This window comes from Salmo salar, chromosome 25, assembly GCF_965601325.2.
Source record: "Salmo salar chromosome 25, fSalSal1, whole genome shotgun sequence".
Lineage (NCBI taxonomy): Eukaryota > Metazoa > Chordata > Actinopteri > Salmoniformes > Salmonidae > Salmo > Salmo salar.
Genome location: NC_138315.1, coordinates 45,598,642 through 45,619,940, shown reverse-complemented (window position 1 = coordinate 45,619,940; position 21,299 = coordinate 45,598,642). Strand labels below are relative to the sequence as shown.

General features: G+C 43.1%; 1 protein-coding gene across 2 annotated transcripts in view; it reads left to right on the top strand.

The window, feature by feature from the left end:
• LOC106586811 (FERM and PDZ domain-containing protein 4) overlaps nucleotides 1–21,299 on the top strand; it is a 76,206-nt gene that overhangs the window by 10,164 nt on the left and 44,743 nt on the right. The window contains exon 1 of one of the 2 annotated variants that reach the window (XM_045707624.2): nucleotides 20,353–20,825. The exons of the other annotated variant lie outside the window; for it this stretch is intronic. Coding sequence (XP_045563580.1) covers nucleotides 20,788–20,825 — 38 coding nt within the window. The 5' untranslated portion in view covers nucleotides 20,353–20,787. Of the gene's footprint in view, nucleotides 1–20,352; nucleotides 20,826–21,299 lie in introns of those variants that run through there. 2 annotated transcript variants of the gene reach the window in all.

Below are 21,299 nucleotides of genomic sequence, written 5' to 3'. Positions count from 1 at the left end.
GGAAGCTCCATCAGTCTGACATGATGTCCAGTTAGTACAGGAGCAGCCATGGAAGCTCCATCAGTCTGACAGTAGGTCTAGTTAGTACAGGAGCAGCCATGGAAGCTCCATCAGTCTGACAGTAGGTCTAGTTAGTACAGGAGCAGCCATGGAAGCTCTGACAGTAGGTCTAGTTAGTACAGGAGCAGCCATGGAAGCTCCATCAGTCTGACAGTAGGTCTAGTGAGTACAGGAGCAGCCATGGAAGCTCTATCAGTCTGACATTAGGTCTAGTTAGTACAGGAGCAGCCATGGAAGCTCCATCAGTCTGACATTAGGTCTAGTTAGTACAGGAGCAGCCATGGAAGCTCCATCAGTCTGACATTATGTCTAGTTAGTACAGGAGCAGCCATGGAAGCTCCATCAGTCTGACATTATGTCTAGTTAGTACAGGAGCAGCCATGGAAGCTCCATCAGTCTGACAGTAGGTCTAGTTAGTACAGGAGCAGCCATGGAAGCTCCATCAGTCTGACAGTAGGTCTAGTTAGTACAGGAGCAGCCATGGAAGCTCCATCAGTCTGACAGTAGGTCTAGTTAGTACAGGAGCAGCCATGGAAGCTCCATCAGTCTGACATGATGTCCAGTTAGTACAGGAGCAGCCATGGAAGCTCCATCAGTCTGACAGTAGGTCTAGTTAGTACAGGAGCAGCCATGGAAGCTCCATCAGTCTGACAGTAGGTCTAGTTAGTACAGGAGCAGCCATGGAAGCTCCATCAGTCTGACAGTAGGTCTAGTTAGTACAGGAGCAGCCATGGAAGCTCCATCAGTCTGACAGTAGGTCTAGTTAGTACAGGAGCAGCCATGGAAGCTCCATCAGTCTGACAGTAGGTCTAGTTAGTACAGGAGCAGCCATGGAAGCTCTGACAGTAGGTCTAGTTAGTACAGGAGCAGCCATGGAAGCTCCATCAGTCTGACAGTAGGTCTAGTTAGTACAGGAGCAGCCATGGAAGCTCTGACAGTAGGTCTAGTTAGTACAGGAGCAGCCATGGAAGCTCCATCAGTCTGACAGTAGGTCTAGTTAGTACAGGAGCAGCCATGGAAGCTCTGACAGTAGGTCTAGTTAGTACAGGAGCAGCCATGGAAGCTCCATCAGTCTGACAGTAGGTCTAGTTAGTACAGGAGCAGCCATGGAAGCTCCATCAGTCTGACAGTAGGTCTAGTTAGTACAGGAGCAGCCATGGAAGCTCCATCAGTCTGACATTAGGTCTAGTTAGTACAGGAGCAGCCATGGAAGCTCCATCAGTCTGACAGTAGGTCTAGTTAGTACAGGAGCAGCCATGGAAGCTCCATCAGTCTGACATTATGTCTAGTTAGTACAGGAGCAGCCATGGAAGCTCCATCAGTCTGACATTATGTCTAGTTAGTACAGGAGCAGCCATGGAAGCTCCATCAGTCTGACAGTAGGTCTAGTTAGTACAGGAGCAGCCATGGAAGCTCCATCAGTCTGACAGTAGGTCTAGTTAGTACAGGAGCAGCCATGGAAGCTCCATCAGTCTGACAGTAGGTCTAGTTAGTACAGGAGCAGCCATGGAAGCTCCATCAGTCTGACATTATGTCTAGTTAGTACAGGAGCAGCCATGGAAGCTCCATCAGTCTGACAGTAGGTCTAGTTAGTACAGGAGCAGCCATGGAAGCTCCATCAGTCTGACAGTTAGGTCTAGTTAGTACAGAGAGCAGCCATGGAAGCTCTGACAGTAGGTCTAGTTAGTACAGGAGCAGCCATGGAAGCTCCATCAGTCTGACATGTAGTGTCTAGTTAGTACAGGAGCAGCCATGGAAGCTCCATCAGTCTGACATTAGGTCTAGTTAGTACAGGAGCAGCCATGGAAGCTTGGCCCCAGTGATGTACTGGGCCGTTCGCACTACCCTTTGTAGCGCCTTGCGGTCAGAGGCCGAGCAGTTGCCATACCAGGCGGTGATTTAACCAGTCAGGATGCTCTCAATGGTACATGCCAAATCTTTTCAGTCTCCTGAATAGGTTTTGTCGTGCCCTCTTCACGACTGTCTTGGTGTGCTTGGACCGTGTTAGTTTGTTGGTGATGTGGACAACAAGGAACTTGAAGCTCTCAACTTGCTCCACTGCAGCCCCGTCGATGAGAATGGGGCCGTGCTCAGTCCTCTTTTTCCTGTAGTTGTCACGGGTGTCGTAGGGTGTAGACCAAAACGCAGCGGGAAAATGTATCATCTTCTTTTTATTTAGTGAAGAAGGAAACACAAACAACGTACAAAAAAATCAACGAACTGGACAGTCTCGTCAGGCACACAGCTAAACAAGAAACAATCTCCCACAAAATCCCATGACAAACACATTCCTATTTATAGGACCTTCAATCAGAGGCAACGATAGACAGCTGCCTCCAACTGAAGGCCCCAACACCAATTATCTAAACATAGAAATACAAACGACTAGACTGAACATAGAAATAAACTAACATAGAACAATAACCAAAACCCTGGACTAATAAATCAAATACCCCTCTACATACACAACCACCCCGAACCATATAAACCAAATACCCCCTCTACATGAACACATACACAAACACACCCTGAACCACATAAAACAAATAACCCCTGCCATGTCCTGACCAAACTATAAGAACAAATAACCCCTTTACTGGTCAGGACGTGACAGTAGTCCACAATCATCTCCTTTGTCTTGAGCACGTTGAGGGAGAGGTTGTTGTCCTGGCACCACACTGCCAGGTCTCGACCTCCTCCCTATAGGCTGTCTCGTTGTTGTTGGTGATCAGGCCTACCACTGTTGTGTCATCGGCAAACTTAATGATGGTGTTGGAGTCGTGCCTGGCCGGGCAGTCATAATTGAACAGGTAGTACAGGAGAAGACTGAGCACAAACCCCTGAGGGGCCCCTGTGTTGAGGATCAGCGTGGTGGATGTGTTGTTACCTACCCTTACCACCTGGGGGCGGCCCGTCAGGAAGTTCAGGATCCAGTTGCAGAGGCAAGTGTTTAGTCCCATGGTCCTTAGCTTATTGATGAGATTTAAGGGCACTATGGTCTTGAACGCTGAGCTGTAGTCAATGAAGAGCATTCTCACATAGGCTAAGGTTAAATCTAAACTTGGTTTCCACTATCATAATCGCTCCTCTTTCACCCCAGCTGCCAAACTAACCCTGATTCAGATGACCATCCTACCCATGCTAGATTACGGAGACACAATTTATAGATCGGCAGGTAAGGGTGCTCTCAAGCGGCTAGATGTTCTTTACCATTCGGCCATCAGATTTGCCACCAATGCTCCTTATAGGACACATCAAAGCACTCTATACTCCTCTGTAAACTGGTCATCTCTGTATACCAGTCGCAAGACCCATTGGTTGATGCTTATTTATAAAACCCTCTTAGGCCTCACTCCCCCCTATCTGAGATATCTAATGCAGACCTCATTCTCCACATACAACACCCGTTCTGCCAGTGATATTCTGTTACAGGTCCCCAAAGCGAACACATCCCTCGGACGCAAAGGGTGGCAACTTTGAAGAATCCTGAATATAAAATATATTTTGATTTGTTTAACACTTTTTTTGTTACTACATGATTCCATATGTGTTATTTCATAGTTTTGATGTCTTCATTATTATTCTACAATGTAGAAAATAGTAAAAATAAAGAAAAACTGAGTAGGTGTCCAAACTTTTGACTGGTACTGTACAGTCGTGGCCAAAAGTTTTGAGAATGACACAAATATTAATTTCCACAAAGATTGCTGCTTCAGTGTCTTCAGATATTTTTGTCAGATGTTACTATGCAATACTGAAGTATAACTACAAGCATTTCATAAGTGTCAAAGGTTTTTATTGACAATTACATGAAGTTGATGCAGTCAATATTTGCAGTGTTGACCCTTCTTTTTCAAGACCTCTGCAATCCGCCCTGGCATGCTGTCAATTAACTTCTGGGCCACATCCTGACTGATGGCATCCCATTCTTGCATAATCAATGCTTGGAGTTTGTCAGAATTTGTTGGTTTTTGTTTGTCCACCTGCCTCTTGAGGATTGACCACAAGTTCTCAATGGGATTAAGGTCTGGGGAGTTTCCTGGCCATGGACCCAAAATAACGATGTTTTGTTCCCCGAGCCATGGAAAGGGCATTTTTCATCACCAAACTGTTCCTGGATGTTTGGGAGAAGTTGCTCTCGGAGGATGTGTTGGTACTATTTTTTATTCATGTCTGTGTTCTTAGGCAAAATTGTGAGTGAGCCCACTCCCTTGGCTGAGAAGCAACCCCACCACATGAATGGTCTCAGGATGCTTTACTGTTGGCATGACACAGGACTGATGGTAGCGCTCACCTTGTCTTCTCCGGACAAGCTTTTTTCCGGATGCCCCAAACAATCGGAAAGGGTATACGTCAGAGAAAATGACTTTACCCCAGTCCTCAGCAGTCCAATCCCTGTACCTTTTGCAGAATATCAGTCTGTCCCTGATGTTTTTCCTGGAGAGAAGTGGCTTCTTTGCTGCCCTTCTTGACACCAGGCCATCCTCCAAAAGTATTCACCTTACTGTGCGTCCAGATGCACTCACACCTGCCTGCTGCCATTCCTGAGCAAGCTTTGTACTGGTGGTGCCCCGATCCCGCAGCTGAATCAACGTTAGGAGATGGTCCTGGTGCTTGCTGGACTTTCTTGGGCGCCCTGAAGCCTTCTTCACAACAATTGAACCGCTCTCCTTGAAGGTCGTGATGATCTGATAAATGGTTGATTAATGTGCAATCTTACTGGCAGCAATATCCTTGCCTGTGAAGCCCTTTTTGTGCAAAGCAATGATGACGGCACGTGTTTCCTTGCAGGTAACCATGATTGACAGAGGAAGAACAATGATTCCAAGCACCACCCTCCTTTTGAAGCTTCCAGTCTGTTATTCGAACTCAATCAGCATGACAGAGTGATCTCCAGCCTTGTCCTTGTCAACACTCACACCTGTGTTAACGAGAGAATCACTGACATGATGTCAGATGGTCCTTTTGTGGCAGGGCTGAAATGCAGTGGAATTTTTTGAGGGGGATTCAGTTCATTTGCATGGCAAAGAGGGACTTTGCAATTAATTGCAATTCATCTGATCACTCTTCATAACATTCTGGAGTATATGCAAATTGTCATCATACAAACTGAGGCAGCAGACTTTGTAAAAATGTATATTTGTGTCATTTGCAAAACTTTTGGCCATGACTGTAGATAAAAGAAAATGGATGATTTGTGTGAAACATGCTGTATACTTTGATAAAGGTCATAAGCCCAGTTGTGACATGGGTGGTTTGGGTGGCATGTGCATGCTAAGGGTTATTAGGTCTCGTCTTGGAGGCGTAATCTATGTCCCTCGTCAATAAAACGGCGGGGGAGATGTGTGTTTGTGGTGTCTTTTATGCATTACCATCTAGAAACTCTGTCTGCCTGCCTTCCTGCCTGCCTGTCTGCCTGTGTTTAACTGATGTCCAATTATATAGTAGCATCTTCCCACTACCAGTTGCAATGGCATAGTGGATTTTATTAGTTGTATAGTACAGTGACTGGTGCAATGAGAGTTATTGATTGGTTTGATGGGGGATGTTCTAATATAATTGGTGCAAAGCCCAGTGGGTTCCTGGAACTAGTGCATGAAAGAAAACAAGGTAGGCAGTCAGTACGACACTTTAGGAACTGGTGCCTGCAGGAGGAAGAACATCTCTATTCGATGATGTTCTGGCTAGGCCTGAATAACAGGCAGACAGCAGTGGAGGCTGCTGATTGGAGGACGGCTCATAATAATGGCTAGAACAGAGTGAACGGAATGGCATCAAACACCTGAAAACCGATGCGTTTGATGTTGTTGATACCTTTACACCTATTCCGTTCCAGCCATTACCAGGTGCCAGTCCTCCCCAATTAAGGTGCCACCAACCTCCTGTAGGTAGACAGTGTTCAGACTCAGAGCCAGAAGGATTTCAACCACACACACACAACAATAATACTAAGTAAGATATTGGCGGAAAGGGTTCATTAGTCTTGAGATCACGTAAACAACGTAGGCTCGAGGCAATTTGTACTATTCTGAGAGTAAATCTACGACACTCTGTTTAGTATGATTTGTTACATTATGAACGGAACTACGTTTGTACCAGGTCATACGGATTAGAAGACGTATATTATCATAAGTCTTACCCAGTCGTACAATAGCTTAAAGATTGGATGATTCGACTTATCATACCTGCTGGAGGACGTATAGTATTGCACGTCTTTATCTGAGACCAGGTTACGTAATAACACAAAGGAGAATAATAGGGAGGATTTACGTTGGCGATTAGAGAACTAAAACGACCAAGGTTAGGTGAATTTACGTAGCAGGTTAGGTGAACTGGGTTAAGTTTAGAATAAGGGTTATCTAAAATGCTACAGTTGTCCCTGACAAGACTCAAACATGCAACCTTTGGATTGCTAGACTGTCGCATATTATGCCTACCCATCCTCCCCAACCGACATCCCTACTTTTAGTTTCTGTCTAAAGTAACTAGACCATTAGTAGGTATTATAAGTCTGGGTGGTGATCAGAAATACATAAAGTATGTTTCATATGGCTCTAAGTAAATTGTTCTATAAACAAATGGTAGAGAGAGAGAGAGAGAGCTGCCTGCCATAGTGTAGTAACTGCCCATGGCAACAATATCAGCACTTACAAAGACAAATAGGGGCATTTAATATTCAGCTCTTTTGAAATAATGTTAAAATATGTAATAGATGGTGTTGCCCAGGGGCAGAATCCAAACGCAAAGCGCTAGATACCAACACCGCCCTTCCTTACTGTGTGAAAGACAACTGTGAAATATACATACCACTCTTGTGTCTAGATTTGGCTTCATTTGCTGTGTTAATTATTCTCTCCCCCTGCTGATCACGTGTGATGTAGGTAGTTTACACCATTTTGTTACCATTAAAGATGCCAAACAGAACTGTGAGAGATGTAGCCTTGTTTGGCACACAAAACGGACCTTATGCTCACCACGACAGAAAGTGGTTATACATTTCGGCTGCATGTCAAGCATTCAAGTGTAGCGTTCATACTTTAAGCTTGAAATGAGACAAGGTTTTCATTGGTTTCAGTGAAATGCATTTGTGACTGAATGGAGATAGAGAAACTATCTGTATTTACTGTCAATGGCCATCTGTAGGGTCAAACAGAGGGGATACATTACTTTTACACCGTGTCTCAAATACAGTGCCATTTAGGATGCAGCTAGGGAATCTGAACTTTCAGGTCAACTCCCCCTGGCTCTCTCTCTCTGTCTCCTCCTCCAGATCAACTCGCCCTGGCTCTCTCTCTCTGTCTCCTCCTTCAAATCAACTCCCCCTGGCTCTCTTTCTCTGTCTCCTCCTCCAGATCAATGCCCCCTGGCTCTCTATCGGTCTCCTCCTCCCTGGGGACGCTCATCTCAGCTGCTGTTTGTCCACAGATTAGATATCCAAACACATGTACATTACTTCCCCCTCACAACCTACTGACATGTTCAATTTACAGTGAGATTAGTGTGTAGCACTGGGCGGAGTTTCAGGAGTAGTCCCCATGCTTCCGTGAGAGTGTACCCTGTCACCCTAGTGTTTCAAACAGAGCCCATCTCTTTTCTTTGGAATCTGATGTGGACAGCAGGGATAACATGCAGCAGCAGTTGCTGCCAGTCAGTTCAGTGTGCTGTTTCAGCACTGATTGACAGGACAGCTCCCAGAGGTCAACATTACTTGTGTTTTCTGGAGGGAGGATTTTAATGCTTGCAATGCATTTAAGAAAATTGGTGTGTGTGTGTGTGTGTGTGTGTTAGGCTTGGGCGGTATACCATATATTCCGCATACAAGGGTATTTTCAATTACTGACGATATGATTTTCAACACTGTTCCCCGTTTCTCCCCCAAAAAATCTCACAAAAATTCTATTGATTCACATTAAGTAAGCCTTTCACGGTAAGGTCTACTACACCTGTTGTATTCGGCACATGTGCCAAATAAAAATGTTATTTGAGTCTGTTTCTTTTTACAAATAGCACGAAGCAAACAGAAGTTTCGTGACATGTTGTCCACTGCTGAGCAGCACAAGAGAGGTGATCAAGTTACACTTGAAATTCACTTGGCCAGCTCAATGTATAATAACTAAACTCAGCAACAAAAAAGAAACATCCTCTCACTGTCAACTGCGTTTATTTTCAGCAAACTTAACATGTGTAAATATTTGTATGAACATAACAAGATTCAACAACTGAGACATAAACCGAACAAGTTCCACAGACATGTGACTAACAGAAACGGAATAATGTGTACCTGAACAAAGGCGGCTCAAAATAACAGTCAGCATCTGTTGTGGCCAGGAGCTGCATTAAGTACTGCAGCGCATCTCCTCCTCATGGACTGCACCAGATTTGCCAGTTCTTGCGATGAGATGTTACCCCACTCTTCCACCAAGGCACCTGCAAGTTCCTGGACATTTCTGGGGCCAATGGCCCTAGCCCTCACCCTCCGATCCAACAGGTCCCAGACATTCTCAATGGGATTGAGATCCGGGCTCTTCGCTGGCCATGGTAGAACACTAACATTCCTGTCTTGCAGGAAATCACACACAGAACGAGCAGTATGGCTGGTGGCATTGGCATGCTGGAGGGTCGTGTCTGGATGAGCCTGCAGGAAGGGTACCACATGAGAGAGGAGGATGTCTTCCCTGTAACGCACAGCGTTGAGATTGCCTGCAATGACAACAAGCTCAGTCCGATGATGCTGTGACACATCGCCCCAGACCATGACGGACCCTCCACCTCCAAATCGATCCCACTCCAGAATACAGTCCTCGGTGTAACGCTCATTCCATCGATAATAAACGAGAATCCGACCATCACCCCTGGTGAGACAAAACTGCGACTCGTCAGTGAAGAGCCCTTTTTGCCAGTCCTGTCTGGTCCAGCGAAGGTGGGTTTGTGCCCATAAGCGACGTTGTTGCCGGTGATGTTTGGTGAGGACCTGCCTTACAACAGGCCTACAAGCCCTCAGTCCAGCCTCTCAGCCTATTGCGGACAGTCTGAGCACTGATGGAGGGATAGTGCGTTCCTGGTGTAACTCGGGCAGTTGTTGTTGCCATCCTTTACCAGTCCCGCAGGTGTGATGTTCGGATGTACCGATCCTGTGCAGGTGTTGTTACACGTGGTCTGCCACTGCGAGGACGATCAGCTGTCCGTCCTGTCTCCCTGTAGCGCTGTCTTAGGCCTCTCACAGTATGGACATTGCAATTTATTGCCATGGCCACATCTGCAGTACTCATGCCTCCTTGCAGCATGCCTAAGGCACGTTCACACAGATGAGCAAGGACCCTGGGCATCTTTCTTTTGGTGTTTTTCAGTCTATAGAAAGGCCTCTTTAGTGTCCTAAGTTTTCATAACAGTGACCTTAATTTCCTACTGTTAGCTGTTAGTGTCTTAACGACCATTCCACAGATGCATGTTCATTAATTGTTTATGGTTCATTGAACAACCACCAGAAACAGTGTTTAAACTCTTTACAATGAAGATCTGTGAAATTATTTGGATTTTTACGAATTATCTTTGAAAGACAGGGTCCTGAGTTTATAAGATAACTATCTAAGAAGTGCCAAATACATTTTCTCCAGCTCAAGGCCCAAGCTAGGAATTTGGTTAGCTAATTTTCTATTTAAATATCTGGGCATTTGGATTTGCAAGGATTTAACGTTTCAAAAACATAATGATGAGCCAGTTAAAAAGTGAAGATTTAAAGTGGGCAGATTGTACAGTCAACTTCCCTGCCAGTTCTTGACTATGGTGACACCATTTACCTGAATGCAGCAGCCATTAAACAGTCTTAAACCTTTAGATCATGTCAAATCAAAGTTTATTTGTCACGTGCGCCGAATGCAACAGGTGTAGTAGACCTTACAGTGAAATGCTTACTTACAAGCCTTAACCAACAGCGCAATTTTTAAGTAAAAAATTGGTATTAGGTAAACAAGAAATAATTCAAGAAATAAATAAAAAACAGTAAAATAACAGTAGTGAGGCTATATACAGGTGGTACCGGTCCAGAGTCAATGTGCGGGGGCACCGGTTAGTCGGTCTAATTGAGGTAATATGTACATGTAGGTATTGTTAAAGTGACTATGCATAGATGATATACAGAAAGTAGCAGCAGCATAAAAGAGGGGTTGGCAGGGGGTGGCGGGAAACAATGCGAATTGTCCGGGTGGCCATTTGATTACCTGTTCAGGAGTCTTATGGCTTGGGGGTAAAAGCTGTTGAGAATCATTTTGGTCCAGACTTGGCGCTCTGGTACCGCTTGCCATGCGGTAGCAGAGAGAACAGTCTATGACTGGGGTGGCTGGGTCTTTAACAATTTTTAGGGCCTTCCTCTGACACCCCCTGGTGTAGAAGTCCTGGATGGCAGGCATCTTAGCCCCAGTGATGTACTGGGCCATACGCATTACCCTCTGTAGTGCCTTGCAGTCGGAGGCCGAGCAGTTGCCGTACCAGGCAGTAATGCAACCAGTCAGGATGCTCTCGATGTTGCAGCTGTAGAACCTTTTGAGGATCTGAGGACCCATGCCAAATCTGTTCAGTCTCCTCAGGGGGAATAGGTTTAATCGTGCCCTCTTCACGACTGTCTTGGTGTGTTTGGACCATTCTAGTTTGTTGGTGATGTGGACACCAAGGAACTTGAAGCTCTCAACCTGCTCCACTGCAGCCCCATCGATTAGAATGGGGGCGTGCTCGGTCCTCCTTTTCCTGTAGTCCACAATCATCTCCTTTGTCTTGAGCACGTTGAGGGAGAGGTTGTTTTCCTGGCACCACACGGCCAGGTCTCTGACCTTCTCCCTATAGGCTGTCACGTCGTTGTCGGTGATCAGGCATACCACTGTTGTGTCGTCTGCAAACTTAACGATGGTGTTGAATTCATGCCTGGCCATGCAGTCGTGGGTGAAGAGGGTGTACAGGAGGGGACTGAGCACACACCCCTGAGGGGCTCCAGTGTTGAGGATCAGCGTGGCAACCTACCCTCACCACCTGTGTTGCATTGCAACCTACCCTCACCACCTGGGGGTGGCCCATCAGGAAGTCCAGGAAACAGTTGCAGAGGGAGGTGTTTAGTCCCAGGATCCTTAGCTTAGTGATTAGCTTTGAAGGCACTATGGTGTTGAAAGCTGAGCTGTAGTCAATGAATAGCATTCTCATTAAGGTGTTCCTTTTGTCCAGGTGTGAAAGGGCAGTGTGAAGTGCAATAGAGATGGCATCATCTGTGGATCAATTTGGGCGGCATGCAAATTGGAGTGGGTCTAGGGTTTCTGGGATAATGGTGTTAATGTGAGCCATTACCAGCCTTTCGAAGCACTTCATGGCTACTGACGTGAGTGCTACGGGTCTGTCGTCATTTAGGCAGGTTACCTTAGTGTTCTTGGGCAGGGGGACTATGGTGGTCTGTTTGAAACATGTTGGTATTACAAACTCACACGTCCTGGTAATCCGTCTGGCCCAGCGTCCTTGTGAATGTTGACCTGTTTAACCTCACTAGGGTAGGGGGCACTTTTTTCACCTCCGGATGAAAAGCGTGCCCAAAGTAAACTGCCTGCTACTCAGGCCCAGAAGCTAGGATTTGCATATAATTGGTAGATTTAGATAGAAAACACTCTAAAGTTTCCAAAACTGTTAAAATAATGTCTGTGAGTATAACAAAACTGATATAGCAGGCAAAAACCTGAGAAAAATCCATCCAGGAACTGGGATTTTTTTATGTTTGTAGTTTTCTATTGAATGCCATTACAGTATTAATTGACTTAGGACTCAAATTGCACATCCTATGGCTTCCACTAGATGTCACCAGTCTTTAGAAATTGTTTCAGGCTTGTATTCTGAAAAATGAGGGAGTAAGACCACTTTAAATGAGTGGACACTGCAGTGTCCCAGAGGTTTTTCATGCGCGCGGCCGAGAGCACGCCTTTCTTGTTTTCGTTTTATATTGACGAAGCTATTGTCCTGTTGAAATGTTATTGATTATTATGACTAAAAACAACCTGAGGATTGATTATAAACGTCATTTGACATGTTTCTACGAACTTTACTGATACTTTTTGGATTTTGTGTCTGTCTGTTGTGACTGCCTTTGAGCCTGTGGATTACTGAACAAAACGCGAGAACAAAACAGAGGTTTTTGGATAAAAATAGGGACTTTATTGAACAAAATGTACATTTATCGAGTAAATGGGAGTCTTGTGAGTACAACCATATGAAGATCATCAAAGGTAAGTGATAAATTGTATCACTATTTCTGACTTGTGTAACTCCTCTACTTGGCTGGTAACTGTTTGTAATGATATGTCTGCTGGGCGCTGTTCTCAGATAATCGCATGGTATGCTTTCGCCGTGAAGCCTTTTTGAAATCTGACACCGTGGTTGGATTAACAAGAAGTTAATCTTTAAACCAATGTATAACACTTGCATGTTTTATGAATTTTATAATGAGTATTTCTATTTTTTAATTTGGCGCTCTGCAATTTCACTGGATGTTGGCCAGGTAGGACGGTAGCGTCCCACACCCCCTAGAGAGGTTAAAGGTTACTCATATCGGCTACAGACAGCGTGCACACACAGTTGTCTGGAACAGTTGATGCTCTCATGCATGCTTCCGTGTTGCTTGCCTCGAAGCGAGCACAGAAGTCATTTAGCTCGTCTGGTAGGCTCGTGTCACTGGGCAGCTCGCAGCTGTGCTTCCCTTTGTAGTAGGTAATAGTTTGCAGGCCCTGACACATCGGAGCCGGTGTAGTAGGATTCAGTCTTAGTCCTGTATTGGCGCTTCGCCTGTCTGATGGTTCATCGGAGGGCATAGCAGGATTTCTTATAATCTTCCGGGTTAGAGTCCCGCACCTTGAAAGCGGCAGCTGTACCCTTCAGCTCAGTGTGAATGTTGCCTGTAATCCATGGCTTCTGGTTGGGGTATGTACGTAGAGTCACTGTGGTGACGACGTCGTCGATGCACTTATTGATAAAGCCAGTGACTGATGTGGTGTACTCCTCAATGCCATCGGAAGAATCCCGGAACATATTCCAGTCTGTGCTAGCAAAACAGTCCTGTAGTTTAGCATCTGCTTCATCTGACCACTCTTTTATAGACCGAGTCACTTGTGCTTCCAGAAACCAGGAGGATAGAATTATGGTCAGATTTGCCAAATGGAGGGTGAGGGAGAGCTTTGTACGAGTCTCTGTGTGTGGAGTACAGGTGGTCCAGAGTTATTTTCCCTCTGGTTGCACATTTACCATGCTGATAGAAATTTGTTAAAACTGATTTAAGTTTTCCTGCATTAAAGTCCCCTGCTACTAGGAGTGTCGCCTCTGGGTGAACGTTTTCTAGTTTGCTTTTGGCGGAATATAGAGCTTATGCAATGTTATCTTAGTGCCAACCTCTGACTGAGGTGGTATGTAAACAGCTAAGAAGAATACAGATGAGAACTCTCTCGGTAGGTAGTGTGGTCTACAGCTTATCATGATATACTCTACCTCAGGCGAGCAATAGCTCGAGACTCCCTTAGATATAGTGCACCAGCTGTTATTTACAAAAAGACATAGTCTGCCGCCCCTTGTCTTACCTGATGCCGCTGTTCTATCCTGCCGGTACATTGTATAACCTGCCAGCTGTATGTTGATATTGTCGTCGTTCAGCCACGACTCCGTGAAGCATAAGATGTGAGAGTTTTTAATGTCCCGTTGGTAGTTTAATCTTCCACGTAATTCGTCGATTTTATTGTCCAAAGATTGCACGTTTGCTAGCAGAATTGAGAGAAGTGGGGGTTTATTCGATCGCCTACGAATTCTCAGAAGGCAGCCCGCTCTCCAACCCTTCTTTCTTCGCCTCCTCTTCAGACAGTCCTGTAGCTTAGCATCTGCTTCATCTGACCACTTTTTTATTGATCTAGTCACTGGTGCTTTCTGCTTTAATTTTTGCTTGTAAGCACGAATCAGGAGGATAGAATTATGGTCAGATTTGCCAAATAGAGGGTGAGGGAGAGCTTTGTACGAGTCTCTGTGTGTGGAGTACAGGTGATCTCAATTTCTTTTCCCTCTGGTTGTGCATTTAACATGCTGATAGAAATTAGGTAAAACTGATTTAAGTTTCCCTGCATTAAAGTCCCCTGCCACTAGGAGTGCCTCCTGGGTGAGCGGTTTCCTGTTTGTTTATTTCCTTATACAGCCAACTGAATGCGGTCTTAGTGCCAGCATCCGTCTGTGGTGGTGTAGATGGTAGATGCCGTCTACCATAGCGCCCTTCGCTTTATCACAGGTGACAGTTTTAATACTCATCACTGCATCCTGTATTTGTAGTTTGGCTGGTCCTCATTAAAGTCCTGTAGATCACTTCACTATTCCTTTTCTGTTTTAAAAAGCTCTAGTACACAAGCTTCCGACCTACCTAACTTCGTTGTTGAAGTATACAAATGTGAGTTACCAAACACGTTCACAGGGTTGGTTAACTCTTGAGGTTCCTCGGGTCTCCACCGAATTAGGTAAATCAGCTTTCAGTTTTTCTGCACCTCACTGCTGGAACAATTTACAAAACATTACAATAGAATGTTCTGGTGTCGCTCTGGCAATTTAAAGTATTGATTGAGGACCTAGTAGCTGAGGAATGTAACTGTTTTTGTTAAATGTTGTGTTGTGCTGTATTTTTATTTATTTTGACATTGTATTGGTTGCAGTTCTGTTTCATATAGTATTTGATTGTGGTGTTACAATCATCAGGGTACCTTTGTGAATGAGACCCTGGTCTCAATGTGTTTCCCCTGAATACAAACAAATATTTAAAATAATTGGTGGCTAGCTTGCAAGATCAAAATTAAGGTTTCAAACTCAATGACAACAGAGGTTATTTACTAGTGCAATTAAGGGTTGGGAGGTAGCCTAATGGTTAGAGCATTGGGCCAGGTTGCTGGATTGAATCTCTGAGATGAGAAGGTAAAAATCTGTCGTTCTACCCCTGAGCAAGGCAGTTAACCCACTGTTCCCCGGGACAGCAGAGACAATCAATCCCCTTCTGGATACAGTGTGCCTTTTGATATGGTTGTATAACTTTATGAGCTGGGTTGTCAGTCCTTGCATTTAGTTTATGTTTGTTTGCACTTCTTAGCATTTAGCCAGCGTCCGCTATGAGATCTCACTAGTATTTTGTTAGCATACAGTACGTACATACATACATACATACATACATACATACATACATACATACATACATACATACATACATACAATGTTTGATTTGATTACCGGTAGTGCATATATATATATATATATATATATATATATAATACATTTAAAAAAAATCATATATATATATATATATAATGTGTGTGTGTATATATATATATATATATGTGTGTATATGCATGTATGTGTGTAATATATATATATATATATATAAATATTTATTTATTTATTTATTTATTATAGTTTGGAAAGAAATAGTGCCCCTTGTATGCACTACCGGTAATCAAATCAAACATTATTTGTCACATGCGCTGAAAAGAGCGAAAAGTGATAGCGCCTCTGACTGCATACAGTCTAGAGACCATTGGATCCTTAGCGTCGATTGTTGTTTTGATGTGGGTCTGATGTGGGTTTGAACTTGGAAAATAAGCTATGCACAGAAATCAGACACCTTTAGAGGTAAAGATGCTGCTTCCTGCTCCTCTCCCACACATAGATATAGACATGTAGCAGATGTGAAATTAAATCCCTTTAATAAAGTAGGCGAGGTCGTGATCTTTGTGTTTCAACTTGGATTATAATGTGGAGCCTGAAGTCCACAGACCTTCATTGCCATGGCAACTCCCAGGAGTTTTATTGGTTATTACTCAACAACTGTTATGTTTCCTGAAGGCTGACTGCTGGTGGAAAATTGCTACTCTTGAGGAGGAGGGTTTACAATTCTTGATCTTATTATTTTGGAGGGGTTAAGGACTTTCTGTTTTTTTGTTGTTGTAATCTACAACATTGAAGGTAATGTTGGTATTTATAAAATATTGATAATGTATTATAACTGATTCGTTGATTATGAAACATGTTCAGTACCATACTAACAAAATACATACAGTATCCTCTTACTGTATATCCACTTTCTGTTTCTCAGAGAAATATCATTAGATGAGGGATCCCCGTCCATGTATAACCACCGCCATTGTTGAGCATCAGAAACAAACCTAACGTCCAGAAACGTACTTCTTCTGACTCCTTTGCTAACCTGGTCATGAACTGATCAGCTCGGCCTGGGCCCGGATAGAACCGTCATCATTTATTCAAGTTTACCTAGGCTCATTTTCACTGTCCAACCACTGGAGCGAACTTCCTCACCACCTCTGCTGGCTATAACACACAGGCTCAATGTTATCATGTAGCCCGGGACTAAAGACAAAAGAAATCAAAGATCAAAATATCAATGACTGTGACATTACGGGAGAGAAAGATCGAGGATGGATTTTATACAGCTTTCCGTCCATTCAGAATGGTATTTTGAAGGCACATCTTTTGAATCTGTGAGTAGAATCACGCTCCATTTATAAATAACAAAGGCTCCCGGAGGATTGCCATTGCTGCCATTGGAGAGCCTCTATCTGCATTTTTGTCAGAAATAGGTTTTTGACATAGTCTTGTTCAATGTTCTCTACCTACTGTATATAGTACTCTAAATACCCTCAATTCATGTTGTAATGTAAAAAAACATGTTTTTTTGTAGGATAGGCACACCACAAAATCCTCAATGCTGAGGAAGAATGTACAGTATTTACTAAATAAACCAAATACCATAATACGGTATGCGGTACAATTCTAACGAACAACAAATGTCGAAAAAGATAATGCAATTACATGTACAACTTACCTCTAACCTGTACCCCTGCACACTGACTTGGTACCGGTACCCCCTGTATATAATCTCATTATTGTTATGTTATTGTGTTACTTTTATAATTTTTTACTTTAGTTTATTTGGTCAATATTTTCTTAACTCTTCTTGAACTGCACTGTTGGTTAAGGGCTTGTAAGTAAGCATTTCACTTGTTTGATTTGATACTGATTTGATTTGACCTCTGGTCGGATGCAGTCCCATACATATTAACTCAGCTGTGTAGAAAGTATGGCCTGAATACACAGCCAGGGGAACCTGCTGTGTTCTGTTAATGCACTGTGGCTCCAATAAATCCATAGCATGTGGAAACGCTAATACCTCTCAAACAAACCATTTTATTGGAGGAAATCAGATTGCATGGCCCTGTTTGGAGCCCAGCCTATCCTACTGCTATGCTGTTCTATAGGTTACAGAGTAGGCTACAGATGTTATTTCCAACAGACACCCCTATAATTTAATACACAAAACATACAGACATTAAGCCGGGTTGGTAACTGGGGAGAAATAAAGAGTGAAAGAAAGAAAGGCTTTGAATAATGAATGTGAAGAGAGGCCTGTTAAACGGCAAAGAAGCCTTTGAAGTGACATAACTTACTGCCACAGTGTTCATATCATCACCCATCATTGTTCAAATATGGAGAGACAAACAGAAAGAAAGGGAGGGAGGGAGACAGAGAGAGAGACCAAAAGATAGAAAGAGTGATGTCTAGGGTCCGCTCACCAACCAAGAATTCACAAAATGGGACAAACACCAAATTGAGAATCTGCATGCAGAATTCTGAAACAAATATCTTCTGTGTACAACGTAAAACACCAAACAATGCATGCAGAGCAGAATTAGGCCGATACCCGCTAATTATCAAAATCCAGAAAAGAGCCGCTAAATTCTACAACCACTTAAAAGGAAGTGATTCCCAAACCTTCCTTAACAAAGCCATCACCTACAGAGAGATGAACCTGGAGAAGAGCCCCCTAAGCAAGCTGGTCTTGGGGCTCTGTTCACAAACACAAACAGATCCCACAGAGCCCCAGGACAGCAAAACAATTAGCCCCCACCAAATCATGAGAAAACAAAAAGATAATTACTTGACACATTGGAAAGAATTCACAAAAAAACAGAGAAAACTAGAATGCTATTTGGCCCTAAACAGAGAGTACACAGTGGCAGTGACTGATCCAAATTTAAGGAAAGCGTTGGTATTGAGAAAGGCTGCCATAGGCAGACCTGGCTCTCAAGAGAAGACAGGCTATGTGCACACTGCCCACAAAATGAGGTGCACTTCCTAACCTCCTGACAAATGTATGAACATATTAGAGAGACATATTTCCCTCAGATTACACAGATCCACACAGAGAGAGAAAAAGAGAGAGCGAGAGAGAGAGAGAGAGAGAGAGCGAATATATTCCTTATTATTACGTGAATACCGACTGGGACTATTCTGAGTTCCCATCACCCTGTTAGATGTGACACAAGAGGAGATAGTTTTACTTGAACAATTAAGACACAGAAAGTGTTTTGTTTAATGACTTGATTTAAGTGTTGTGGCAAGGTGAGGATTAGAGTCTTTGGTGACTTTGCTATTTAGATTTGGACTGTTGGGTTTTCATAATCTTCAGTTGGTAGACAAAATACAGGACAGATTCTAAAGGAAAGACAGTTTCTTCTTGGCTCATTCAGTACTTCTATTCATTATTTCCAAAAAAGTGGCAATTAAGACATGGGTTTCTGTTTGCTCCCTGATAAACTATTCCTGCCATTGCCCTTATCACATAATTCCCTAGGGCTCCCTGTTTTCTAATAAATCTCCTGAAATCTCAAAATAAAACCAATTTCATGCCTCTGACAGCACAAGAGTGAGATGTTTTTTATGTGTCTCGATTACATTATTAATGTGATTCACATTCAGTGACTGAACGCTGGTTAAGGAACATTGTCCGTGACATTCAAACTAGACATCCACTTGTTATGAGTTGGGATTAGGGTTGCAAACTGAGGGTATTTTACAGGAAACATTCTAAGTTTACCGGTAAACTACCAGAATTGTTTATATTTCAAGGATTTGATCATTTATGTAATCTATCACAAGATATATAGTGGTCCTTTTGGGTTCTTCAGATTATCACAGGTGTCTAATTATCTCTGGCCTTCTGTGTGGCCTTTTAACATGTAAAATACATGAAATAATTTAAGATGGTTTTAAAATAGAATAACAAATCTGTTAAATATTCTACTAAATATATACCATCAACTTAGTGAATACTATTGGTGTTTAATATGAGGGTTTCAGCATTAAATATCATTAAAATATATATATACACTCTTAGATGCATTTTACTATGTCTATTTATTTGTAGTAAATGTTTTGCCATCAAGCTGATGGCAGGTGTGAAAAAAGTTGCAGAGTAAATAGAAAATAATACAATTGTTGATTAGATGTTTTTTTCATTAATTAAGCTATTTTCTCTTGAACCATATGGTCTATCTACTAGAACCTAATGGACAATACGGACCCAGTTATAAACAATGAATACTATACCGTATATGAATACATTTTTTAAAAACGTTATTCAAGTAAACTTTTAGAAAAAATATTCTATCTAGATCCCTTTTTTTTTCAAGTAGAACCCTTTTGGGTTCCATGTAGAATCCTTTCCACAGGGGGCTCAACATGGAACCCAAAATGGTTCTACCTAGAACTAAAAATGGTTGTACCTAGAATCAAAAAGGGTTCTCCTATGGGGACAGCTGAAAACCCCTTTTGGAACCTTTTGTTCTAAGAGTGTATAAATTGCCAAAGTTATGATAAATTGCGGTAACTTTCTAAATTACCGGTAGCCTTGCAACCATAGCTGGGATGGATCTAGGATGGCCTCATTTAAACTACCCAAATTCGGGACCACGGGATGATTTTGTGGGACATTGTAGCACCTGCTGCAACATCCCCCTCCCCCTTCCGCTGCACAGCTAATTGAAGCGCACCTAACCTACTATTTTGCCTAATTTGGGATTGAGAGAAGTAGCAGACATGTTTTTAATGAGTAACTAATGAGCATGGAGAACCTCACAAGTTGTGACATTGGCCTATGTCTCGTCTTGTGCTGCGCAGAATATCAGATCTCAACAACCATTGGAGATGTTTATGATATAAATGTTGTCATAAGCACAACGTGACTGCAAAAGAGACAGGTGGGAATGTCTGACTGAAAAATTTGACAAATCAACCTTTTTTTGTAAATTAGTGGTGTTTTAAATTGTTGCTAGAATGCAGGACATCGTTGTTTGGTTGCGGGACAAAATGAGGGGACTGTTTCATGTCGTGCTCTACCGTTTATTTCGTTGTATCGCAAATCACACTCTTTACGGCAATGTTTTTCGTCAATTGGATGACGCTTTGCGTTCACGTGTGGAAGGAAATTAGCAACACTAACGAACATGGAAGGGAGTGGACGTGACACAGAGCACGGAGACCGTACCTAAAAGAGAAGCTACTTCGGTCGCATGGACGTGGTTTGGGTATGAAAAGTCTGACACGGACCAGAAAACCGTCCATTGCAAAATATGCCGCAGGCCGGTCCCGACAACAGGCTCAAACATCACTAACCTCTTTTACCACCTACGCAAGAATCATGTGGAACAATACGCAGAGTCTACGGATGAGACCCCAAAAAGTAGTCGAGTGCTCAAAACAACCCCCGACTCAGACATTGCAAGAGGCTTTTGCCCACGACACACCATATGGCAAAGAATGACAACGATTGAAGGAGATAACAGCTGCCATTACAACTTACATCTGTAAAGACATGGCCCCGTTTTACACGGTCGAGAAATGGGGTTTCGTGAGTTGGTGCTAACACTCGACCCAAGGTACCAAATGCAAAATGATGTGACACGTATTAATGCCAAAATAACATGCAAAATAGGCAAGCCCCCCAAAATAATATATATATATACTGCTCAAAAAAATAAAGGGAACACTTAAACAACACAATGTAACTCCAAGTCAATCACACTTCTGTGAAATCAAACTGTCCACTTAGGAAGCAACACTGATTGACAATAGATTTCACCTTCTGTTGTGCAAATGGTATAGACAACAGGTTGAAATTATAGGCAATTAGCAAGACACCCCCAATAAAGGAGTGGTTCTGCAGGTCGTGACCAAAGACCACTTCTCAGTTCCTATGCTTCTTGGCTGATGTTTTGGTCACTTTTGAATGCTGGCGGTGCTTTCACTCTAGTGGTAGCATGAGATGGAGTCTACAACCCACACAAGTGGCTCAGGTAGTGCAGCTCATCCAGGATGGCACATCAATGCGAGCTGTGGCAAGAAGGTTTGCT